Below are 27,181 nucleotides of genomic sequence, written 5' to 3' on the forward strand. Positions count from 1 at the left end.
GACATAACTAACCAAGAATACAGTAGGCACAAGCCAAAAGGCAATGAAATGAAATGAAATCATTATAAACATTAATCAGAGCAAAAAGATAAATTACAGCACACTTACAAATGCGAGCTCTAGGAAGCCGGGAAGGATAGGCTAAATAAATAACTTTTTAATTGAGATTTAAAAGATTTAGTTGAATCAGACGCGCAAATAGCTTGAGGGAGATTATTCCAGAGGTAGGGTGCAACAGAGGCTAATGCACAGTCACCTCTGGTCTTAAGCCGAGATCTAGGTCGCACCAGGAGCATTTGGCCTGCTGATCTAAGCTGAGGAGATCAGTAAGACAGCTGGGTGCGGTATTATTTATGATTTTAAAAGCGAGCAATACGATTTTAAAATCAATATGATATTTAATGGGGAGCCAGTGCAGGTCGGAAAGAACTGGAGTAATAGACTCAAACCTACTAGTCCCAGTTAAGAGAACGAGAACATTTTGAACGAGTTAATTATGCACATGTTAGTTATAGTTTAAATGTTTCACAAAAAGTTTCTGTAGAAGGTATTTAGACATGTTCACATTTTGCAATTTTTAAATGAATAAGAAATTAAGTTTACCCACAGATAATAACCCGTTGAGAAAAAGTGCAAAAGTATGTCTTAATATTGCTACCAGGTCTTGCTTTAAAGCCTTTATTAATATCCAGCATTTGGTGTTGGCAATACTCTGAATGTTTCAATGCATTCTCTTTTTCCAGTTGCCAGCCTTTAGTCATGGATGACCCGTGTTTGAGTACATGCTTGTTTTTACCTACCTTACACAGATTGGAGTATGGTACTTCTTAATGTCAATAAAACCTTTGGTCATTTTTGAACAAATACCTCCATCGTGCCTGAGTTATACTTACTCAAACACACAAAGCAACCGTTGACCTCCCATCAGGCCTTCAGTGGAAAACCTTTACCTTAAGTTATCAAGGTCAGACTGAATGAACAAAATCATTTATCATTAAGTGGTCAAGTGGAATTCCAAAGATTGTTGGATTGGTACATGGATTAGAGCTGTTTAGAAATCTTCAGACAAGGAGATTGTAGGTCAACACCCTCTGGCTATGGGTAGGGTCAGAGAGTTTTGAAATTGGCATGATTTAAAGGTACCTGCTGAAAACGAAATTGTGTATTTGATAAGTAGAATATTCTTTTTCATTTGAGATATCAAAAACACATTTTTACACACCTACATTTAAATGTTGGTTAGAAAGTAGGAAAAGCTTTGAACTTTTGATAGTAGTAGAGCACAACTCAGTATACCTTTTAAATTACAAATGACAAATTCTGAAAATGTTAAGACGTATAGTAATCATTCACAAATCTCAAAAGCTTATAGTTTATTCAAAAGAAAACATTAAATTTATAAACTGAGAAAACGTACGCATCTCCATGTTTACCACTACGTAGCCCCACCTCTTCTTTTAACAACAGTCCATAAACATCTGGATTCTGAGGAAATTAGTTTCTAGACCTTTTAAAGAGCAGTGTTCTCCCATTTTCACCAGGTGTAGGATTCTAGCTGCTCAACAGTCCTGTGTCATCTTTCTTTTTCATTCATTGTTTCATGATACATGAAATTCTTTTTAGTAGTTGGCAGTAGTTGGTAAGGCTAGTTCTTCAACTACAATCTACACTACTGTAATATATGCAGCAGGCTGTTTAGCACTTTATTGATGAAATATGTAATGAATGATAGATCTGTGGATGGCATGGTGAACTGTGGTCACAGTCAGTCCTTTCTAAAAAAAAAAAAAAAAAAAAAAAAAAAAAAAATATATATATATATATATATATATAGTGTAGTTTAAATGACAGCTAGTGTCACTAATTTGCATGGTAAGTATCCTCCTTAAAGGAAACCACCAATCACCAACTATCAAGCTGTATGATATACATGCACTCCCAGCATGCTATTATAATAATTTAATTGAAATTGTTTTGGTTCTTTTTTAGTTGAAAACAACGTGTTTGTGTCTGATCATGTCAGTGAAATTAGCTGTATGTCAAATTTGAAAAATTTTGGTGACCACCAGAATATTTAATGCTACCAAATTTACTGTTAGTCTTTTTTTTTTTTTTGGTAAAAGTTAAACTATTTTATAAGCTAAAAGATATGACACAAAACAAAGATCTAATCAAAGTAAGAGCCTATTTTTATATTTAGGAAATGAGTCATGTCTTTGAAAAGAAGAGTTTCTAGGACATTTGAATCTTTGTTTTATTTCTGAAAGATTTGTATACTTTTCCAACAAAACATCTACAACTGGCTGCAAGCTACATATTTTTTGATCAGTTTAATGTCATTTAAATTAAATAACACAAATAACATGATAATAGTAATTGGTAGTGATGTTTGAAGAATGGACTGCGCCTTTCTGAATTGCAGAGATTAGCAGGTTTCATTCTTATACAATAACAAATGTTCTTTTCTTAAAGCAAAACACACAATATGTAATCTAGCTAAATTGAATTCACTTTCTTTGTTACGTCTTGAGGGAAGCATCAGAAAAGAAGGAGGTAAGAGGATAAGATTTAGAACAAAACTGGAGCTGCGGTTGTCTTGACCCGGGGTGTAGCCCAGGTTAGATCAGATTTCACTTTCAGAACGTGATTGGAGAAGAGGTATAACTGTTTCTTTTCAATTTATCCCTTTGTCTCAGCGCAATTGTATATAGAATAGAATAGAATAGAATTCAACTTTATTGTCATTGCACATGCACAGGTACAGGGCAACGAAATGCAGTTTGCATCCATCCAGAAGTGCATGTAGACCATATATGACTTTGCTAAGTTTTTTACATTTGGGGTTTTGTTAACAACAACTATCTCAGTTAAGCAAGTCAAACTAGCAACACAAGCCAAAATCCCCAAACAACAGGCCTCTGGGTATAGATGAGGAACAAGGTTAGCACTCTTTCATCTCCAAGGTAGATCCCTGGACTAAGATTTTTTTTTTTTCTTGCACGTTCATGTCTTTGTAGATGTTTTGTATCTTTTAGCTTAGTTTTGTACATTTTAAATCTTATTCTGGGGTTTTTACTCTTAGTGTTTATACATCCCCTAAAACAGTATTTTGGAAGCATGATAAAAATCCTCTGCAGTCACCAGATGTTGTGTTTCCTTTCTTGAGATACTAGGCCTTTACTGCAGCCACTTTCTGCCTCCAGTTTTGTCTTCAGAAATTGAAAAGCTGCTCTGTGGGGTTGATATCAGGTGGCTGAGTTGGCCTTTGAAGAATATCCCATTTCTTTGCGTTGAGAAGCCCTTGTGTTGCTTTTGCAGTATGCCTTGGGTCATTATCATATAATCGATAAACACTGGTATGCTTCAGACAAGCTGTTTCTCTCTTCCTGTCATTTTGGTAGTTAATCTTTGTTTCATCTGTCTATCCATTCTCCTCAACTCATGGGTCACAGAGGGGGCTAGAGCCTCTCCCCCCTAGGCATGTCTTTGGACTGTGGGAAAAACAGAAGTACCCCTTTAGGGGAAGAGAGATAATATTGCAAATTCCTTATTAAATAAAGGCCTCAGTCAACTGGTGAATACAGCCTAAGGGCCCTCACACTTTGAGGTGTTAACTGCTGACTGCTGAACACTGTTGTGCTCCCCAATTCTAAGTCACGTTCCTGCATTTAATTTCAAGAGCTGTAGAGGCAGTTTTGATTGGTGTGTAGCTGGAGGAATAGACACTCTCAAGGTGAGGGAAAACTTAACCACAGTCACACACATATATGCATTTTAAATCAATAAGTGGAACTCCTAAAGTTAATATTTGATCTGCTGTAAAGGTTGAGTTGGAGCAGGAGCTGAGCACTGACATGACTGGACTGTGTGGAAAATGCAACGTAACAGGTGTGACCTAAATGATAACCAGACACTTTATAGGAATATTTTAGGTTTTCTTTGCAAATGATAACAGTTGTTTACAGACACTTTGCTCAAAGAATGCACCTTTTCATGAATCTAGGCAATGAGCAGCAGCTGATCAGAGGGAGCGCGCTTACAGATGACACATGCCAAACAAGGGATCCTGTCTCTGTTCCTAATCCAGTAGGTTCACGTGGTTTACATTAACTTGTTTTTTTTGTTTGTAATTTTGTTTCTGTATACAAATTTGAAAAATAGACAGATGATTCACTAACACATTATAACGGGTCAGTTATGCAGTCGTTATGAATCTGAATTTCTGAGACAACTGTATTTACAGTTTTCAAATAAAATGTAAGAATGTCTTTTAATCTACCAGGTATGTGAATATTTCTTCTCCTACACTTTGGGCTGTCTGCAATCAAGTCGGCTTCATTACTTCCAGCTGTGTCACAAAAACATTTACGGATATGAAAACAGTGAACACATAGGCTGTGCTTTCTTTAGAGAGATTGTTCTGCACTGTGGAAAAAGCAGTAATGTGTGGGAGAAATGAAGATCTGTGACCCAGTGTGGTAACTAATTGTTTAAAATACTAATACTAATAACAATAAGTGGCATATCCTGTACCCACCATAATTTGATGTAGCTGTCCCTGTTTTGGTGGATGAATGTAGCTCGACCAACTGCTTTATGAAGAAGAGGGTGCTGCATTTGTTCCTACCTGCTCCAACCCAAACCCCCATTTTTCCAGCCAGGATATCACTAGTTCCTGCGTCTGCCCAGAGGGTGAGCCTTGCCAGAATTTCCCCAGGTTATAAATCATTGATGTGTTTTGTTCTTGTTGTTGTTTGTTTGTTTGCCACATTTTAAGGCTGTCCTGAACATGTGCGTAGGCAAAGTGCTTAATGATCACTTGGATGGCTTCCACTGTGTGAATGTGTCAAACTGCACCTGTGTGTTCGCTGGCAGGACCTGGACAGAAACATAGCACCAAGTGTCAGACATGGTAAGGACCCAGATAAAGGGATTTATATTTATGAGGATTTTTTTGTGAATAATGAATTGAAATTATTTAAACCTCTTCATCAACCCTGTCTCCAGTTTGTGTGAAGGTGGGAAGTGGCGTTGCTCTGAAAACTGCCCAATTAAATGTCAGATTGAAGGTCAGTTTGTGTCAACATTTGACGGCAAACAGTACACTGTCCCTGGTAAATGTACATACCTAGCATTACAGGTAATTTGTCCTCCTCCCCTTTTCATTAATATGAATCTTCTCGAGTTGCCTGTGTTAATAACTGCTGGTTTATTTGTTTATGGACACATGCAGGGCTTCAACTGGACAGTAATAATTACATTTTCTAAAAAGGATCCATCAATACAAGCTGTTTTCCTCCAGCATTTGCAGGTAAAGACAGTCTTTCAACACTGAAATTAAAACCATCAACATCTAACTAGCAAGCATAAAAAGTAACCTTGAATACCGGTTTTTATTTTCAGGAAACGTATACATTCACAAACAACATGGCTAAAGTTGGAGACCAAGAGATTAGTGAATTTTATCAGTCTGGTAATTTCATATAAATTGTTTGGCAACCTTGTAATAGAAACATGCCTTAATGCCTTAATTACTAACATTATATTATCTTACCGATTACCTTTTAGATGGGGCCCAGGTTTTCTGGCAGTCCTCTATGTACATTCAAGTCTTGACATCCTCTGATATTAAGCTCCGACTCCAGATGTCACCTGAAATCCAACTCTACATGTCTGTTCCTAGGAAACACAAGGGCATCATTTCAGGTTGGAAACACACTGGTGATAACACATTAAACAGCATCATTGGTTGGCACGATCCACTTTGGTCAGTCAGTCTATCGTTCAGGTCTTTGTGGCAACGGCAACAGTGACGGCACAGACGACTTCACCAGCAGCAGCGGCATCATCGAGCTCTCAGCTGAACCTTTTGCTCTGTCCTGGAGTCTGGGCGCTTGCACTGTGAACATACCCAGTACATGCATCAACACTCACAATGGTACCAGTTAATATTATAACTGTAACTAAAACTGAAAAGGCATGTATACATTCAAACACTGCAATGCACAACGGGAATTATAGTGGAGTTCAGCTTGATGACAAAATTGACATTTTGGTTTTCATATCAATGATTATTGTGGTGTGAATTATAAGGCAGCACAGATTTTTATTGGTAGTTTGCATGCTTGCCTGTGATACAGTAAAAAAAAATCCCCACAAGATATGTTTACAAATTAAAATTTCCTTTTTTCTAGAAATATTTGCTGATGAAAAGTGCTCTGTGCTGATCAGTGCGACTGCCATATCTGCTAAGTGCCATGTCCATTTGCCACTGGATCAATACTACACAGTAAGCACGCATTATGAGCAAACAGCAACTTTGTGTAAGTTAATTTGACTTATCAATATTAAGGTGAAAATTATATTTGCTGGCAGGCCTGTATTCAAAGAACCTGTAATTGTGGCAACAATGTGCAGAGGTGCTTGTGCATTGCATTAGACAGCTACGCCAAAGCTTGTGCGAGTCTTGGGGTTTTGATCGGTGACTGGAGAAAAGCTGCCAACTGCAGTAAGTAAACTTTATTCACACACCAAAGGATTACATAATATATTGAATATATCAATAATGTTAATACCAGACACATTAGGTTTAGACTTTTTGGAGAAGAGCCAGTACTGAGATTTTTTTTTTTAATTCAAAATAACTAGTCAGAAAAGATGAAATCAATGTTTTTCATGTTTTTAAGAACTTGTGTACACTACAAATGTAAAAGTCTGTCTGAAGTGTTTGGATTTTTGAAGGAAGCAAATATTGTGGAACTTTGCACAGCAGAAAATGTGACAAATTACTTTTAAAAAAGTGCCATTCGTGCTCATCACATTGTTGTCTCACAGCTCCGACATGTCCAAAGAACCAAGAGTTCTTCTACAACATCTGAGCTTGTAACAGTACATGCCGCTCCATTACTGAGTCTGACCCTCGATGTGGAGTGGATGATGCTTCTGTGGAGGGCTGTGGCTGCCTATACATACCAAAACCAAGGAAACACCTGCACTCCAAAGGCAGACTGTGAATGCCACCATCGTGGTGGTGTAAGTCCACCAGGGCCGGTTGTTATCGATGGACATCATTGGTGAGATGACCCTCTAATTACACAGTATTTATAGGTATTTAAAATGATACAGTATCAAATATTACAAGAAACCCACATGCCTGTCACAGGTTTGAATAAACTTAAAACACCTGAGTTTCCTAATGTGTTCTCAGCCTGTTATAATTCTAGACAAAGAGGAGTAGCAATTCTAATACATAAAAATATTAATTTCACAGTACTCGATACAGTTATAGATCCAGAGGGCAGATTCCTAATCGTCAAACTATCTATACTTAACCAAAAGCTAGGTATTGTAAGTATATATGGTCCAAATGTTGATGACCCCTCATTCTTCCACGGTTTTTTTAGTACACTCTCCGAACACCTAGATTGCACAATTGTTCTTGGGGGTGACCTCAACCTGGGACTAAATGAAGAAATGGATAGGCTCAACACAACAGGAACTCAGCGTAACTGGCAGTCCACAAATATAATCAAACAGTATATGAGCGACTTTGGTCTTTGCGATGCATGGCGCTCCCTTCACCCCAACAGTAAGGAATATTTTTTCTTCTCACATGTCCATCACTCTTACTCTCGTCTGGATTATTTTCTGGTCAGCAGCTCACTGCTGAGTAACATTACACCCCGAGATTCATCCTATAGCTGTCAGCGATCATGCTCCTGTATCTTTAACACTAATACAGATGAATAATACTACACCAAGAAAAAACTGGAGATTTAATACATCACTGCTCAAAGACGAAGAGTTTATCAAATACTTTAAAAAAGAATGGACTCTATATTTAGGCTTCAATGACATTCCTGGAACATCAGCATCTGTCCTCTGGGAAGCAGGGAAAGCCGTGATGAGAGGTAAAATAATCTCTTTCTCATCACATAAGAAGAAAGAAGAAAACAAAAATATTCAGGAACTAGAGAAAAACAGCAAATCTTTAGAAAAAGCCTATGTGTCACACCAAGATCAAGAAATATTAAACAAAATACGCAAGAGAAAACTAGAATTAAATGAAATTATTAATAAAAAGACTAAATTCTTAGTACAAAGACTTTGCCTGCAAAATTATGAACACGGTAACAAATCCGGACAATTTCTTGCTAACCAGTTAAAAATCAATAAAGAAAAAACAACTATATGTGCTGTTAAAGATTAATCTGGGAACACAATATATGATCCTAAAAAATAAACAAAATTTTTAGGGATTTCTATGAAACTTTATATACACCACAAATAAACCCATCTAAAAACGAAATTGATCAATTTCTCGACAACATAACTCTTCCAAAATTATTGGACACCCAAGCAATAGCACTGGATTCGCCACTGACGCCAGGTGAACTCCAGGAAGCTCTGATAAGTATGCCCAATAATAAGGCTCCAGGTCCAGACGGTTTTCCAACAGATTTTTACAAAGAATTCTGGACGATTCTGGCACCAGTTTTTCACAGGATGTTGCAGGAAATCAAAGAAAATGGTAGACTACCACCAAATATGAACTCTGCAAATATCAGTCTCTTACAAAAACCAGGCAAAGACCCTGTATTTCCTTCAAGCTATCGTCCAATATCCCTTATTAATGTAGACCTTAAAATAATCTGCAAAGCTCTCTCAAAGGGATTAGAGAAAATAACCCCCCTTTTAATTCATCCTGACCAAACTGGTTTTATAAAAGGTAGGCACTCCTCAACAAACACTCGTAGATTACTTAATTTAATAGACTACTCATACAGCAAAAACCTTGAAACTACAATATTTTCTGTAGATGCAGAAAAAGCATTTGACAGAGTTAACTGGAAATTTCTATTTGCAACTTTACACAAATTTGGTTTTGGACCTTCTTTCATAAACTGGTTAAAAATATTATATAACTCCCCAACAGCTTGTGTCAGAACAAATGACCAGACATCCTCCAGCTTCTCTCTTCTGAGGGGCACCAGACAGGGATGCCCACTCTCCCCTTCACTGTTTGCAATTTTTATTGAGCCACTAGCAGCAGCAATTAGACAGGCTACAACATTTAAGGGCATAAAATGTAAGAATATAGAACATAAAATCAGCCTTTATGCAGATGATGTGTTACTTTTTCTCCAAAACTCACAAACCAATACCTCTGGGGTAATTGCATTGATAAATTCTTTCTCAGGTGTCTCAGATTATTCAATTAACTGGTCGAAATCAACAGTTCTTCCGATTAATTGCTCCTTCCATAATTCTTCTCCTTCCCCACTGCAATGTGGAAATATAAAATATTTAGGTATTAATGTCTCTCCTAAGCTTTCAGAATTAACTAAATTAAACCACATCCCACTTTTAAAGACAGTAGAAGGCGACCTGGCTAGATGGAAATCTTTGTTTGACACACACTTATTTTCACTTCTGCATGGCAACACATTGTCATGATCCCAAAGTGCCATTGCATTTTGGAGTCACTTGAGGGACTTTTAAGTGATTTAAGTGACACATATATTAGGAAATTTTCAAATTTTTGTACCTCTGGCTGTGGTTGTGCATCATCTGAAAAATGCTGCTGTTTTACTTATTATTCAAGCTCATTTTTGCGAACATTTGTTTTGTTTTTCAGTTGAGAAGACATGCAGCTATAATGAACAGACATACAAGGTGTGTTGTGTCTGTGCTCTGTGTTTCTTTTTCCTTGGAGATCAGTTTGAATTTGACTGAAACAAAATATCTTGTGTTGTCTGGTTTATATGTGTTTAGGCAGGGGACAAATGGACAGATCCTGCCCATCTCTGCAAGTCATTTAGCTGCAGCAAAGAAGGGATTCAGACTGAGACTAAAGTCTGTCCCAAAGAAAGCTGCCCCGAGGTACTGAAAACCTACACAGTGATCCTGAAACTGTAACCCGTGTCTAAGAATATGGATTTTAAAACAATAAACTTATATTTTAGAACTTGCTCTTAGAACTGAAGAAGTTAGGACACTTTTCCTTCCAAGCTCCTTAGACTTATATTTTAAATATTTACTTCTATTCAAAATTGTAATAAAATGTATGCATGTCATATGTAATTAGACTAGTTTTAAATATTCAACCATTTTGTCTTAAAATATGGTAAAAACTATGGTCAAAATGGTTATTTTACTACAAAAGTACAGTATGCATGGAAGAACAAGCTTCTGTTTTTTTTCCAGGAGGACAGAATTTGGGATGACCAACACTGCTGTTATACATGTAAATGAAGACAAAAGGAAAACCATGAGTTATTTATAACTCTGAACTTTGTCTAATAGACTGCTTTCACTTTCTTTATTTTTACAGAAGTCCAACTTGTAACTAAAGATAACTAATAATCTGCAGCTCTGCTGCATCCAAAATGTTTAATGTCATTCATTTTTGAAAGGATTTGCTCACTGTGCTTCATCTTCTGTTATACTTCTGCCACTTTCAGGTAAAAGGGCCTGTGCTCCCAGGGTGTCCAGCTTCAACATCACCATAGAAAACTGTTCTACTGTAATACAGATACCCGCATGCCAGGGACAATGTTCGTCTCAATTGAGGTAAGAGCAAATCTTCACTGTTTAAGTAAAAATACAGGTTAACAGGCATGCCATCATATAAAAGGAAAATGAAAACTAGGGCATAAGTGTAAGTGAAGCTTGAATTGTAGACATTTAGATGGATTTTAATCTACTTTCCTTATTCTGTATGTTTAAAAATACATTAAAAATACCATATATAAAAATACCAATACAGTCCTTCAAGTATCTTGGTGTCCACATCTCCTCAGACCTGACACGGGCTGCCCACATTCAGGTCCAGACCAAAAAGGCTAGGCAGCGCCTGTATCACCTACGACAACTGAGGAAGTTCAGGGTCTCTCCAAAGATCCTCAGGATTTTCTATACAGGCGCTGTGGAGAGCATCCTCACACAGAACATGACATCGTGGTTTGGGAACAGCTGTGTGAAGGACCAAAAAGCTCTCCAGAGAGTGATCCGTACAGCAGAACGCTGCTGCAGGATTGCTCTCCCCCCGCTTCAGGACACCTACACCAGGAGATGCCGGACTAGAGCAGCACAGATACTGAAGGACCCGTCCCATCCTGGCAACAAACTGTTCCAACTTCTGCAATCTGGTAGAAGGTTCCGCATCTTCCGGGCAAGGACAGAGAGACTCAAGAGGAGCTTCTATCCCCAAGCCACCCGGGCCCTAAACACACACACCCGCCCTCTCACATCATCTATAATTGACTGAGTCAGGACTCTTCCAGACACTCTAAACCAAGGCACAATGTACATTTCAATTCCTTTAATTTTAAATATGTTTATATTGTCTATCCTGTAAAATAGTCAGATATCTATTCATATTAATGTACAGAATTCACCTGCTTGCTGCTACTACTGCACATTCACCCAGTGTATATACTATATGTATGTATATATATATATATATATATAATGTTCTTCCTCTACACACCCCCCCAATTTTTGCACATGTCGAGGAGCGTGTCAGGCTACATTTCACTGTGTGTTATACTTGTATAACTATGCATGTGACAAATAAAGAACCTTGAACCTTGAACCATTACCTTCCTCTGTCCTTTTTAACCCTTCCCCCTCACTGCGGTGTTAAATGGTGACTTGATGTTGCAGCAGGAGTGCAAATGCTGCGTGGAGCAGAACTCAGAGAAGAAATCGATGACCCTGCACTGCTCTGACCTGACTACCAGACAATACGCTTACAAGCACATCACCAGCTGTGTGTGTGAATCTTGCAGCAGGATCTGAAATGTAGAGCTAGCAAAACCAAGATGAAGCCATTTGAAATCATTAGATTAAATAGAATTCAAATCTAATTCAGCAGTACTGGATGGTTTTCTTCTGTGTTTAAAGAAGGTACTGAATCTGTTTTCTGTCAAATAAACACATCTGACAATCACCAAAAGACTCTGTAAATATCTTCTCTGTTTTTGTTCACTGTCACATTGATTTGACCTTAATTGCTTCCGCATTTATTAAACACTTCCTGGAAATTACAAAAAGAGTTGCTCAACAGTTGTATCTAGCCTTGCAGGTACATTTTAATTAGTGCTGTGCGATACTGCAGATTTTGGTATTGATACCAAGTAAATACAGGGCAGTATTGCTAATACCAATCTGATATAGTCTCTGATATTTTGATACATATTTTCATATAATAGTATATAATACAATATATAATATATATATATAATATATATGATGTGCACATACTGGGGAGGGTAGACAGTCTTTCTTTTTGCAACATCCCTGGGCTTCAATTTTAGCATAGAGTCATGTTGGCTGTGGCCTGGTTGTCTGGCTATTGTGTGGCAATGTCCTGCTTCTGCTAGTACTGTTAACAAATTATTGTTTCCTTTACTCCTGTTTGTTCTGGTGTAAGAAGGTTCTGCTGGGCAAAAAAAACATGGAAAAAAAAGATTGTGAGGCACGCAGGCAGGGTTTCTAGGGTGGTGGTGCGACTGCTAACAGGGAAAGGCAGGCTAAGGCCAGCAGATGGAGCCACTGGAAAATGTAACCACTCTCTCAGCTCAGCCATCTCTCTAGTGATAATAGGACCATCTTTATTTAAAGGAAAGGCAAAGCAAGCAAGGAGTACGTGAATGGGTGTATAAACGAGTCTTGAGTTCTCCAAAGAGAGCACACAGTGAAGTCGTGTTAAATTAAACATTTTATTACAGAAACTTACATATATGTGACCTTTACACACACTAATGTTAAATTGTGATGATTATAGCAACACTCTTTGGCCTGGTTTTCTCCTTAAACATAAAAAAACAAAGACACCTAAATAGAACTAGCACGTTTAGAATTAAAGCAGGTTTTTATTAGTTATCGTTTGATTATCAATGTTTCATTAATTATATGCCTATTAAACTTCATGACACATCAACTTCATGACGTCATGATACTCAGAAGTCCTGCCTTTGCATTTATAATCAGTGTGCCTCTGGGTTTTATCCTAATATAAAAGAAAACTGTGGCAAGCATTCTTGCTGTGGACTTGAATTTGTTGGTCTCTACAGAAACAGAGGAAAAAAAGCATGTAGTTTTATGTTTTTAAGTGTTATTATAAATCACAGCTATCATCTTTAACAGTCTAGAAGGTAGTGGAAACTGAACATTACATAGCAGCAACGCTAAAATATGCCAAGGGTTCATTTGGTGAAAGCTGTCACAGGCAGTGCTGTGGGCACAGATAAGGTGCTGTCCCCAGCATCTGCTGCACAAACTAGAGATCTAGTTAAAGTACTAGGAGATGATGGAGTGCATTGTTGCGGAGGCCAGGGTGGAAACAGCTGGATTCTCTGTATCATGTGGCATCTCATCTGCTGTGGTGATTTTCTCTTTCTCGAGTGTTGTGAAGGTAAACTTGCACCACTTCATCACACCACTGCTTTGGCTGTGGAGTTATTCAATACCTATGAAGCCTACCAAAAACTAAACTGGCTTGTGCATTCTGTCACAGTCTGGCTGAGGCAGACTGTATGTATTGAGAAGAGTGGACCCAAAATGCAGACACAAAAGGAATGTGGAACAAAACTTGGATTAATAAAAAGCGAGCCGTTTAACGAGGCTGGTAAAAAAGGTACAAACAAAGGGCAAGGCAAACTGAAGTAAAACTAACATTAACCTAAACTGGGAGAACTAAACAAACAACATGAAAAACCTGTAATATGAAACCTTGAAACATGGCATGGAGAACATGACGCGAACACAGACGACCAGACAAAGAATGAACAGAAACACAGAGACTAAATACACACAAGGGTGATTATGGGAAGTGGAAACTCATGGGGAAACAGCTGAAACTAGTCTGACATAACGAGACAAAGGAAGCAAAGCTGTCTACATTGACATAGGACACAGACCTTCAAAATAAAACAGGAAACATAATGAAACACAGACCTGACAACATGAACTTAACAAAAGACATGCTGACATGAAACACACGAAGGGCAAGGGAGACTTAACATAGGGGTAGGAAGACACAGGGGGAATCTAATAACTAAGAACTGTAATGACAACCTAGGCATAATAGGAATGAACTTAGAAAACATAAAGGACTTAAACATAAAAATAAACTAAAACTCATAATGCTGGGTTAGAAGATCCAGGATCGTGACACAGTCAGCATGCGGAAGAAGGCTACTCCAACCCAACTGTCCTCTCCATTTCCTGATTCCCTGCTCCAACAATCAGAAATACCTGGATAAATGTCTCTTTCAGGATCTCATCCAGGGATCCTGAAAACTATTAAGTATTTATTGCATGCAAAGAAGTTAAAAGTTTAATCATGATTTTCCTCATTCCTACTTAAATTTGAGTAATTTATAGTTTCTAGTTAAAAGGCACAGCGGTTGCTAAATTTTGGACCAATTGCAAATGTGAAAATGTCTCTTGACTTATATATATCTCCATCTTCAGCTAAATAACATAACATCCCTCAGGACAATGTGGAATGTAGCTATTTTGTTGAGTGAATCAGTTTCCCGTCCCCTCCAATATCAACATAATGCAGCACATTCTCATTCAACCACTGAGAGGTTTGGTGCCCGAATCTCCTGAACTGCAACTGATGTAAGTCCAGTCTGCTTATTATCTTGGTCCCCACCATGACTCAGAGAGCCATGTTTGCTGTTTGTCTATACGTACACTTGCACAGAGTTTTTGAAGGAACTCGGCTGGTAGGTTGTTCCAAACATCTTGGAAAAGTAACCACAGATCTTCTGTGGATGTAGGCTTCCTCACATCCTTCTGTCTCTTCATGTAATCCCAGACACACTCAATGATGCTGAGATCAGGGCTCTGTGGGCGCCATACCTTCACTTCCAGTACTTCTTGTTCTTCTTCATGCTGAAGCTTGTTTTCAAAAGCCTGGATCCTTGATGGGAATGCATGGAAAGGCACCATCAGTGATGAAATATTTTGGCAGATTTTAAAATGACATATCCCATTTAGATGATGGCTTTTTGGGGGGTTGCATACTTCAGCAAGACAAAGCTAAACCACAAACTGTATCTATTACAACACCAGGGCTCTGTGGTACAGGACTCCAGGTGCTTAACCCTTGTGTGGTGTTCGTATTTTTGTTACTCAGCCAGTGTTCATGGGTCTGGTGGACCCGCTAGAGTTTTGGCTTTCCAAATTAACACTATCAAACAATTTTATGTTAAATTACTCAACAGATGTTTACTTCATCCCAATTACAAGACATATGAACAGCAAACATGGTTAATTTTTTCCCTTTACCTTTGTTAGATCACATTTATGAATTAATGTGCTTCTCGTTTTTCTTTTATATAAAATGTTATAAATAAATCAGTTATAATCAAGTGGAGTGAGTGGAAAGACACAACACATTTCCACGTGAAAAAATAATTAATTGTTTAATTTTTCTTTTGAAAAAAACTGAACACGGGTCTCACAGACCCGAACACCATACAAGGGTTAAATGGTCTGTCTGCTGTCCAGACCTTTCACCAACTGGAAATGTGCCGAAGCACATTACAAAACTAAACATATGACAAAGAAGGCCAAGGGCTGTTGAGCAGTAAGAGTCCAATATCAGATAAGAATGAAACAACATTCGTCAGTTGCCAAAAGAAGAGGGGATGCTGCACAGTGGTAAACATGCCCATATCCCAACTTTTCTCAGATGTGTTTTTAAATTCAAAGTTAGCTAATAATAATAATAATAATAATAATAAAATAACACTCCCACAAAGCGATATGGGGTAATAATATGTGAGAACTGATCTTAGGCCTAATTCTTTTAAATGTGCAGTGCTAATGCAGTGAAACAGTCACCCCTTCCCGCTATTACAAACACACTTTATATCCATCCAGTGTCCAGATGCACTACACATTATTTTGCTGCAAATTTACAATAACCATGATGTTTGCAGATAGTTTAACAAACAACTGTTAACCTTAAAAAAACCCCATCATTTCACAGCTTTATTGACAAGTTTCCAATCTGTCTCACAAAGGTGACAAGTCATTGTGATTTGATGTGATTTGCCGTACTCACTGAGAAGGACAAGCAGAGAGAAAACCATTGTTAAAGGCTATCAATAGGACAGGAAGACTTTGATCACATCTTTGAGGCACCCAACCGTACAAAAAGGCCGAGTTTCTCCGGAGGAGGAAAGTATTTCACTTTGAAAGCAGCAGACCAACAGAAACAGCAGGTTTGTATTACAATAAGTTTTGACCCGTTTCATGCTGCTGTTTGTTGTCTGTTCAACAGGATGGCTACTCAGGAGGCTTATGAAGTTCTCAGAGGAGGATGTGCGGGTCTGTGAATATCTGTGTGTGTGTGTTTGTGTGTTCAGTGAACTTCTGAACCTTTAGATGCTGTTCATACAATCACTCGACGAAAGCCACCACCGCTGTCACATTTGTACTTGTGTGAACGAGTGGCTGTGTGTGAGAGTTGAAGGGGTTGGATGATATTGACATGAAAACAACCTCACATGAGTGGCTGAGTTACTGATTACAGGTGATGTTCACTTGTAATTTGTTAAAGATAAGACTCCCGTTTTCAGCACAAAGTCCTATGCAAAGGGACAGTCTGCCTTCCACCGCCATCCCTCAGAGGACCACTGCTGGTTGTCAGGTAAGTGCACTTTTTTTTTTTGAGACAAAATAGTTGCGTTGATCTTTTTGGAGCAAACTCTGGAAACAAATCAATGCACTGCAGCTAGACACCTTTTAGGATGTTACTACCTGAGACAGTATCTAGACAACGTTAGGGTTTTTTTTCCTGCTCGTAATCTTGTTGTGGCTTTTCAGGTCTTGTGCTATTCCATTTTCTACTGTCCTGGATTTCTCTGAAGCACGGCAGCATCATGAGCGTAGAATCCAAGAAAACACGTGAGGCATGCTGCTCCAAGCTTAAGGTCAGAAACCCTCACTGCTTTAATGACTGGAAATTGAAATGTAAACGTGAATAATAATAATAATGGATTGGATTTATATAGCGCTTTTCAAGGCACCCAAAGCGCTTTACAATGCCACTATTCATTCACTCTCACATTCACACACTGGTGGAGGCAGCTACAGTTGTAGCCACAACAACTGACAGAAGCGAGGCTGCCATATCGCGCCATCGGCCCCTCTGGCCAACACCAGTAGGCGGTAGGGTGATTTTGGTGTGTTTCTTTGCTTGTTTGCATTGTGTTGTTTTCAACAAAAAGTCACCAGCACCCCTTGGGAAAGACTGAAATGTCCCCAAACTGTTTGTGATCATTCACAGTTTGTTCTGTGACCTTCAACTCGAGTCCCTTTTCAATCATTAACGATCTTACTGTCAAACATAAAGCTGGATGCAAGGCTTGCATTCCTAAAATAAAAATAATAATTGATTCACGGCTTTTTGTCAGAAGTCTTCAAAAGACAAACAAACAAAAAAAAAACGAAAAACCAAAATGAATGCACGATGCTTTTTTAAGGAACAAATTGCAAAAAAATTTTTTAAAAAATGCCTGATGTAGTAAATATTTTTTACATTTTGCCAGAAGGCTCAATAAACACTCCATTTTCAATTTTCTATCAATTATTTTATGGTCCAAAGGTTTAAGGGGTTCAATTCGGCGACCGTGGCTCAGGGGGTTGGGAAGCACATCTGTCGCCAGTTCAATCCCCAGGCTCTCTGTCCCGGCCACCTACAGGTGTTGGCCAGAGGGGCCGATGGCGCAATATGGCAGCCTCGCTTCTGTCAGTTGTTGTGGCTACAACTGTAGCTGCCTCCACCAGTGTGTGAATGTGAGAGTGAATGAATAGTGGCATTGTAAAGCGCTTTGGGTGCCTTGAAAAGCGCTATATAAATCCAATCCATTATTATTATTAATTCAGTGAGATAGTTAAGAAAAGAATGTGTTCAGTGATTAGCTTTTCATCAAGCAGGATACATTATATTATGCTAAACACTTTTTTAAATGTAGAACACAGTGCACATCTATAGCAAAATGTTTGCTGTCTGTTTAACATTTTACAAGTTATGGGTTTTCTTTTTTAGGGTTTTTTTGTATTGCAACCAAAAAAGAGGCTTTTTGGCTGCAATACAAAGAGAATTGTTTCTAACATTACCTAAACTGGTTGCAAAGCTTGCATACATGTTCTTATATTTGTAAAGAATATACTTGCTCATTACAAGAAAAGATATTTCTTAGAAAGAGGACTAACCAATCTAACTGAAAGGGATTTATCACCAATGGTCTTGGTCTTGATTCGTACTTTGGGTAGGTAGCTAGCGATTGTTAGAAACAATAAACAGAGTTTGTCTAGTGCTTAATGTTTTACCCTGATGGGATCAATAGTGGGATCATCTATTACTCCCAGTGGTGTGTGCTACAACTTTGACAAGATCAGTTCAGGAAAGATGATTAATAAGTGATAAATTAGTGTGGTGGGTTTTTAAAATCTGTTGTAACCACTCTTATTCTGGTATCAGTACACTAATCCCATCAAATGTCACTTAATGTAAATCACTGGTAAAAGCATTTGTGAAGTGCTGTGGGTATGTTTAGTGTGTGAGTTGATTCTATTATGGGAAACACTGTCATTCACCTCCCTATAGGTCACATCAGAAGAAGGGATTACAATTCAATCATCCAGGTCACAACAATCATTTTGACTGTTTAAAGAAATTCTGAGAAACCATTTGGCAGCTCTTTCCAGTAATCCAGTCCAATTAAATCTAGAAAAGCTCAATCTAACTGGTTATGTGTGTTTTCCAGCTCTTCCTGGCCTCCATGGCATTTGTATTTTTTGCCAAAGCCTTTGCTGGAGCTTACATGAAGAGCTCCATCACACAGATTGAAAGACGGTTTGATATCCCAAGCTCCCTGATTGGTGTTATAGATGGCAGCTTCGAAATGGGTATGCGCTTTTTTTTACTGAATGCAGCATGTTAGCATTATGGTTTATATCAACTACAGGAATTTATCTAATTTATTGACTACAAAGCACAAATTTCAGGTTATGTTATAAAGATAAGCAGACTGCTGAACTCTCATGCCTGGCAAAGACTGTAGCTGTTCATTGATTCATTCCATAATCATTCTTAGTTATTTTTAATTCTTCTCTACAGGCAACCTGCTCATCATCGCCTTTGTGAGCTACTTTGGTGCCAAGCTCCATCGTCCCAGACTGATTGGAATTGGTTGTCTGATCATGGCTGTGGGATCCTTCCTTGTAGCCCTGCCTCACTTCTTCCAGGGACTGTCAGTACAAAGTTTCCTTCTTCTTCATGAATATAACAATGAACCAATCAAATAATCAGATTACTAAGAGTTATGTTGAGCTCCCAGAGAATAAAGACTGGAAATGTTTGATAAGATTCATAAATGCCCAAAAGCTGTAATCGCATAAAATGGCTAAAAGTGCATGTGTGTTCTATAGCATCCAAGAAATGAAGGAGTATGTGTACTTACATGTTTCACAATTTTCAGATAATACTTTGAATATTTTCCAGGTATAAATATGAGACCAGTGTGTCTCACAAAGCTGCTGTCAACAGCACTGAGACCATCCTGCCCTGTCTGTCCAACCACAGCATGACTGATGCAGATGACACACTTGATGCAGAGACCAAATTAGGTATTTAGCAGCCACATTCCCTGCAATGGATCAGAAGTAAGATCACTCAAGTCTGAAATAGACTGTTTCGGGGTGATTTTAGTCATTTTTCTGTTTTAGATTTTATACACTATTCCGTTCATGATATGCACAATGTAAAGTCAAGTTTCTCCCCCCGCCCCCCAGAGTGTGAAAAGGCTGCTGGTTCACCCATGTGGATCTATGTATTCTTGGGAAACATGCTGCGAGGAATTGGAGAGACTCCCGTCATGCCACTGGGAATTTCCTATCTGGATGACTTCTCCAGAGAAGAGAACACCCCTTTTTATTTGGGTTAGTCATCATTTACGGTTTTGCTGTCTTTCACTGTTTTCATGCATTTTAATACTATCCACTTATATTTATTATTTTATCCATTTTTTCATAACTGCTGTATCATGAACTTTGACATATTACCCTCTGTTTTTTGACATTTCTTTGACCTTGTACTCAATTATCCCTTGGTGTTTCCTCACTGCCTAAAATCCTAAACAGTTCAGAAGGCCGCTGTACTCCTCCATCATGGCCAAATCTCAAACTGCTCAATACTTATCTTCTCTTTTCCGCTCCGTTTGCCAGCCTGCATCCATACAGTAGGAATCTTGGGACCTATGTTTGGCTTCATGCTTGGGTCCTTCCTTTCCAAGATTTATGTGGACACTGGATTTGTGAATTTAGGTATGGTATTACAAAAAGTAATTTTTAATATTGTGTAACAATAATGTTTACCTGCGATGTTAGTAATATCCTGAATGAAGTGTTTAATTAGGCAGAGAAGACTTCTGGTTGACTTGAGCAACACTGAAACTCATTCGTGTCTCAATTTAGCAAAATGTTTTCTTCCATTTGGACTTTCTAACGCAACATGACATTACAAAAGTCAAACCATTTCTTTACTGAGTAATTATGGGTCTACCAGAAGCAAGAGGATTTCACAACACTTCATCCTGTTGACATAGTTGACATAAACTCTTCCTTCACTACTTGGATTAGAGCTATTGACATTCCCTGAGCCAGAGAACTGCCTCCATACTTCTAAAAATGACTAAGCTGTTATGATGAAAGGGCTTAGAAGTCACTTATAAAAGTCCTACACATAAAATGTCTGTAATAACCTGCGGTCTTTGCCTTTCCCCTTCTTCCAGACACCATCACCATCACCTATAAGGACTCCCGCTGGGTGGGAGCCTGGTGGCTGGGCTTCATAGTGACTGGCACAGTGGTTCTACTGTCTAGTATCCCATTTTTTTTCCTTCCAAAGTCTTTACCCAAGCAAGGGCAAGAGCAAGAGGAAATTCAAAGCAAAAGCACAGAGCTTGCAACAAAGACCGAGCAGGAACAATTCCTGCCAGAGGAAACCCAGGAGAAAGTCAAATTTCAGGAAATGGCTAAAGGTAATTCACTGCTCAGTAGAGCATTTATCCTAACAGATCTTTAAGAAAGTCTCGTGAAAATGCATAATTTTGTAGATATAACTGCTAGATTCAAATTCCCATTTAGTATAATTTGAGATTATTATTAAATTTTGATCTCAAAAAATCCATCATGAAAAGCATTAAACATGATAAATAGTACATTCTCACTGGGAAAACGAGGTTTAGTAACGAGGTAATTTATGTCATTACAATCAGGCATGCCTTACAACCCCTATCCTGCTAATAGATAGTTTATACAATATTTTAACACAGCAATAATATTTTTATTTTACTTTATATTTACTTAGTTTTATGTGTCTATAAAAGTATTTTCCTCTTCTCTTTGATGTGCTTTGCACTTCACCAGATTTCATTCCATCTCTGAAGCGACTCTTCAGAAACAGAATCTACTCGCTGATTATCCTTGCCTCCCTCGTGACTGTCAACGGCTTTATTGGCCTGATCACCTTCAAGCCAAAGTACATAGAGCAAGTCTACGGCCAGTCAGCCACCAAAGCCATTTTCCTCATAGGTACGGAGCAAAAACTGGCTTTCATTCACTTTCTGTTTTCTTCACTATGTAGCCCAAGGCAACTGAAACAATGATGTTATTGAAGGGAAGTCTGATTGCGAGTGATAAGGCAGACTGAAAATGCAAGAACTACTCCTTTTCTGTGTGTGTGTGTGTGTGTGTGTGTGTGTGTGTGTGTGTGTGTGTGTGTGTGTGTGTGTGTGTGTGTGAGCTAGAATGTTTGTCAAGTAGCATTTAATTACCAAGTGGCTAACCGGCAGGGTTATTGTTAGAATATGAATTGTTCTATCACCAAACGTTATAAAAACAGTTGGCTGCTGAACAAAACCATTTAATGCAAACAACTTTTGTGTGTACTCAGTACTCTGCGCATGAATGGACATAAGTAGACCTGCAAAGTCTGCTTATGGTACATTGCTGCAATTGCAAGAGCTTCTTGCTGGATTGTGAAAACATTATGGAGTTACCTTTTTGTTAAAATAAAATTGGTTCAGAAAATATACTGAAAACTGGAATTTATGCAGTTCCTAAATCCACCTATTTTACTATTCAAGTGCTCCTGTTTATGTGTTACAAGCTGATTTGCAGAACGAATGTTACTATGACAAAGCTAAAATTTTGACACACTGAAAAGGTTCATGTTTATAACTTTTCTATCCTTCCTTGTAGGTATATTGAACCTGCCAGCGGTAGCTCTGGGTTTCATCACTGGGGGTTTTTTGCTGAAGCGTTTCAAGTTGGGTATTGTTGGAGCAGCCAGGGTGGCAGTTAGTGCTTCTTTGGGGTCGTTTTGCCTGCTTGCCGTTCAGATTTTCGTCCAGTGTGAAAATGCAGAGGTGGCTGGTCTCAGCATGTCATATCAGAGGTGAGTGGAATGGACACACAAGCCTATTTGTTAAGCTAGGTTACACTAAATTTTTGGAAGTTAAATAGTTTATTTTAGTCTTATAAACTAAAAATATGCTCATAAATGTCTCCACTGACAGTGTTAATGTGTCTTTACTTGTCTGTCTGTACCAGAGTCCCTCAAGTGTCCTACAACCCACAGACTTTGCTGTCTCAGTGCAATGGACATTGCTTCTGCTCAGTGAAGCACTGGGACCCGGTCTGTGCATACAACGGCATGACTTATGCCTCACCCTGCCTGGCCGGCTGCCAGACCTCCACCGGAATGGGCAAAGAAATGGTGATGATGGTCTAGACAAACAGAGAGCTTAGAACAGATAAAGATTTACTGTGAATAAAATAAAAAACAGCTCAAACTCACCGACAGACCACAATTAAGGCTGATTTTTAACTTTTTCTTCTTGGTTTTTAGGTGTTTCATAACTGCACCTGCATTAATGAGGCAGGACTAGCTGCAAACGCATCTGCAGTGCTGGGCCAGTGTCCCAGGAAGGATGATTGTGACATAAAATTTAAAATCTACATGGCGTTGTCTGTAATTGGGTCCTACATTTCTGCCTGTGGAGGAACGCCAGGATACATTGTTCTGCTCAGGTGCGAGACACAATTTGACTAAAGAACATCTGCTTCTAAGTTTGTGGTTAAGCAGATGTTCAAGCTTTTAGGGGTAACAAAAATCCATTTTTTTGGAGTCATAGTTTGGCAAACATGTATATACAATATGTACCCAGTGTTGGGAAGGTTACTTTTAAAACATATTCCACTACAGATTACAGAATACATGCCCCAAAATGTACTTGTAATGTATTCCATTATGTTACTCAATGAGAGTAACGTATTCTGAAAACTTGCAGCAATCTTGTATAGAAAACTATTCTGCATGGATATAAAACGGGTCCACGCCGGGCCCGCGCCTCCGAACTGTAGTAAAGGGGCCTCTGGACCTCATTCTTTTGAATAACAACTGAATGAGACCATTTATTTCAACAAAGTAACTGTATTCTGAATACCACCTTTTTAAACAGTAACTGTAATGGAATAGAGTGACTCATATTTAGTATTTTAAATATGTAACGCCGGTACATGTATTCCATTACTCCCCAGCACTATATGTACCATATACTGTTTATGGTATCACTGAAACTGGAACCAAAGGAGATCTACTCCTCAAAAGACCTGTTGTTTTAAAATGTATTAGGAAAAAGTTAGCAACTCTCTTTTTAAAAAAGAGAACCACTATGTACACTAAATATGCCTACAATTGCCATAAATTTTGCCAGTTGATGATTTCTTTTTTTTTTTTTACTCTTTAAATTATCTGATACGATATTAATTGAATTTCAAGTTCCAATCTGATACCACCTTATTGTGTGTTTTAATGCTCACATGTGTATCTGATATGGTATAATTTGGTCAACAATTCAGGTCTATACAACCAGACTTGAAGTCGCTGGCTTTGGGTATGCAGACACTGATCGTAAGAACTCTGGGTGAGTACTAAAACTAAAACCCAACCCACACATCGAGCCTTTAGGGGTAAAACTGTTTTTTAATCACATGTGATTTGTTTTACAGGTGGCATCCCTCCACCTATATATTTTGGAGCACTGATTGACCGAACCTGTTTGAAGTGGGGTACGAAGCATTGCGGTGGCCGTGGAGCATGCAGACTCTATAATGCTAATGCGTTTAGGTACAATTCAATCTTCATCATTGTGCTTGAATATGTCACTTGTAATGTACCACAGTTTAATTACCTCAATGCAGGGATTTCTAACCAGTGAAGTGACAATCTTTATATTTTATAGAATTTTGTGTACCTAAACTTGTACACAGACAGTTTGACTTGTACAAATATATGTTTTATGTAAACAAAAATGTTTAACATACAAATTAGAGCAAGCAATCAGACAGATGAATTTTCAGTAATTTGTTACGATGTACTTTACTTTCAGACTTACATACCTAGGAATGATTACTGGACTCTACTTCTTGGCCAACACAGTGTGGGGCTACCTCTACTACAGCATTGTCAAGCGACAGAAGAAAATAGCACTGAAGAATCAGTCCAAAGAAAATGGACAGGAGAGTAATGCAGTGACCAATGGACATGCCAATATCAACATTGCAGACATAGACGACATGGGCACGGAGTGCACTATTTAATGTGTTTTAGGAAGACCACACTATTGTTAAATATAAGTGAATGCCTGAATATTGTGCTGCATCCATACTGGACCAAATATTGGTCATTCTACAGCATCAGTACTTTTCGGAATTAAGCAGTAAACCTTGTTCTTTCGGGTAAAATGTAACAAAGCTCTAAAATGTAACAAAGCTTAATAAAACTAAAATGACACATTTTATACAGTACATCATAGGTGTCAAACTCTGGCCCGCAGGCCAAATTTGGCCCGCAGCCTAATTACATTTGGCCCGCGAAGCCAATACTAAATTATTATTAGAGCTGGCCTACTGGTATTATACAGCTAATATATATATTGTTTAGTATTAAGCTTTGCTTGTTCCATATTCAGTTTTTCAGCAAAACTTGTTTGAGTCCATAAGAAGAGATTCATTCTTAAATCTGGAGGAAGATTTTTTTTTCAGTAAATATTAACATTAGCCCGCGACCTTGTTCCAGTTTTGAATTTTGGCCCACTGTGTATTTGAGTTTGACACCCCTGCAGTACAAGAACATGCAGTCAAGAAAACAGAGCAGGGACACATGCTTTTCTTAATATCTGTCAGCAACACACCTGAGCAGAAACACACAGTTCATGTATGCTGAGACAAAGTAAGAAGAAAACGTGTCAGATTTTCAAAACAAGCTTGTCTCTGATCCTCTGTTTAAACTCAAGCAGCATTAGGTCAGGTAAAGCTAACAATGTCTTACCCTACAAGCTTATTTTAAAAGTGATTTTGTGGAGTACTAGTTTGATAGACATGTATATACTATATGTACCACATACTGCTTGTGGTAGCATAACCTGGTAATATTTTTTTATTAGTTAATTTCATAAATATACAACATAAAGTTTTGGGGGAATACACTTATGTGCAGTTTTCTAAAAATCAATACCACTCCTTTGTCTATGTGAAGTCACTTACCTTAGTATAACACAAAGAGTAGAAACATGGAAAAATAGGTAGCTGTCTAAAGGTAACAAACACCTCTAGCATCTCTAAATCTCACATCTGCTCAAGCCATGTAGAATAGAAACTCCAGAAGTCACGGAGAGTTAGCTGTGCTACAGTATTTCCTAACTAGCACCAGTGACTTTGATTTACAACTACGAAGACAAACAGCATATCGCTAACTGTGTCTTAGAGATCCTTGATGTTACAGCTAGCCTTGCTGCAACAGTAATTTTTAGGAAATATTCTAAGTCCGGTTCTTACTAAGTTAGAGAATGGACTTAGCATATTTCCTAAAATGTGAAATTAGTAGAGTAACATATTATTTTATTAAGTCTATAAGTTTATTTGTACTAAGTTACAGTAGATGTGACAGACATTTACATGTTGTCAAATAAACATACAGAATAGGATCTCAGTGTCCACTGAAAATGTGAATTCATTGTTTGAATGTCCCTCCTGAAATATGAATAATTGAGCTGCTTTATATACGTGCTAATCAAACTGATTGTGAAGGCTCATTAGCCATTCAGAGACTGTTCTGCACCAGCTCCAGACGAGCTTATCAGCCATGTTTCCAGTTTAATACCTCACAAACTTTGACACACATTTTTTTAATGCACATGCATTTTGAGCCATGAAGGAGAGGAAGATGAGGGGGCCATTGAAAGTTAGTTGCATTTAACAGCTTGAGGTAACCTTTATTCTGAAAAGGTTGCCTTTCAGACACATATGTTACATCACATTGTAACACACAAATCCAAAGGTCATGAGAGTTCACAGAATCCTCGACTCAACAGTGTTTGCTTGGAAAAAGTTCGTAATGGTTGAGGCAGTGGACTAAGAGTGAGTGGGATAAATGAGAACTTGGATTTTATTTTGTTTTACTTTCCTACACCATGGTTGTTGTCTGAATGTATTATCAATCACTAGACAAAATTACTAGCAATAATGATGAGTTCTATATAGTGTTGGATATATTTGAGTTTGCCCGTACATGTTGTTTGGAAATCTTTTCAACCTTTTTACAATTTCTTTTTTGTCCTTGAAAAATATCTCTTGCATTAAAGACCAGTTTTGTCCAGATACATTTTGTTCTGCATTTTTTTGAATAACAACTCATTTTATCCTTTCACTCTAAAAGTGACAGAATTCTCTATACACTCACTAAGTTATGAATCAACAAGCTCTACAATATGTTACATTATTTAAAAAAGAGTCGCAATTAATAGTGACAAACTAACAGGTAAATACAATATACAAGACAAAGTAAGAATTTGTACAATTCTTTATGACCACCTTTATTCTTCGACACAGCCTGAACTCTCTTAGCCAAGCTTTCCTGTAATCTCTTCAAGAAGGGTTCTCCAGGTTTGTGAAAGGACATTCAAAGCTCTTCTTTTTATGTTGGCTGCCTTTTGTATAAAAACGTAACAGTTCCACAGTTCCGCCGTTTGAGAACATTGATTCAGAATGATTCTCCTGAAATAAAAAGAAATGTTGTGCTTTTGCA

General features: G+C 38.1%; 2 protein-coding genes across 2 annotated transcripts; both read left to right on the forward strand.

The window, feature by feature from the left end:
• Positions 1-5,427: 5,427 nt before the first annotated feature.
• Positions 5,428-6,878, forward strand: LOC146555866 (mucin-6-like). The gene is made up of 6 exons (XM_085251095.1): positions 5,428-5,473; positions 5,569-5,706; positions 5,789-5,938; positions 6,195-6,289; positions 6,376-6,508; positions 6,835-6,878. Exons 1-6 carry the CDS (start codon positions 5,428-5,430, stop codon positions 6,876-6,878), a joined length of 606 nt encoding a protein of 201 aa, XP_085107221.1.
• Positions 6,879-16,456: 9,578 nt separating this feature from the next.
• Positions 16,457-26,754, forward strand: slco1d1 (solute carrier organic anion transporter family, member 1D1). Its single transcript, XM_085251782.1, has 15 exons — positions 16,457-16,675; positions 16,852-16,958; positions 18,798-18,939; positions 19,151-19,283; positions 19,535-19,659; positions 19,825-19,971; positions 20,257-20,355; positions 20,823-21,071; positions 21,460-21,624; positions 22,294-22,489; positions 22,645-22,810; positions 22,943-23,124; positions 23,956-24,020; positions 24,106-24,223; positions 24,486-26,754. Exons 2-15 carry the CDS (start codon positions 16,908-16,910, stop codon positions 24,694-24,696), a joined length of 2,049 nt encoding a protein of 682 aa, XP_085107908.1. The 5' UTR covers positions 16,457-16,675; positions 16,852-16,907; the 3' UTR covers positions 24,697-26,754.
• Positions 26,755-27,181: the final 427 nt, after the last annotated feature.

Source organism: Mchenga conophoros, linkage group LG17 (genome assembly GCF_057382185.1).
Source record: "Mchenga conophoros isolate Kocher_MC1m ecotype Shallow Benthic linkage group LG17, M_conophoros_male_GT1.1, whole genome shotgun sequence".
Taxonomy (NCBI): domain Eukaryota; kingdom Metazoa; phylum Chordata; class Actinopteri; order Cichliformes; family Cichlidae; genus Mchenga; species Mchenga conophoros.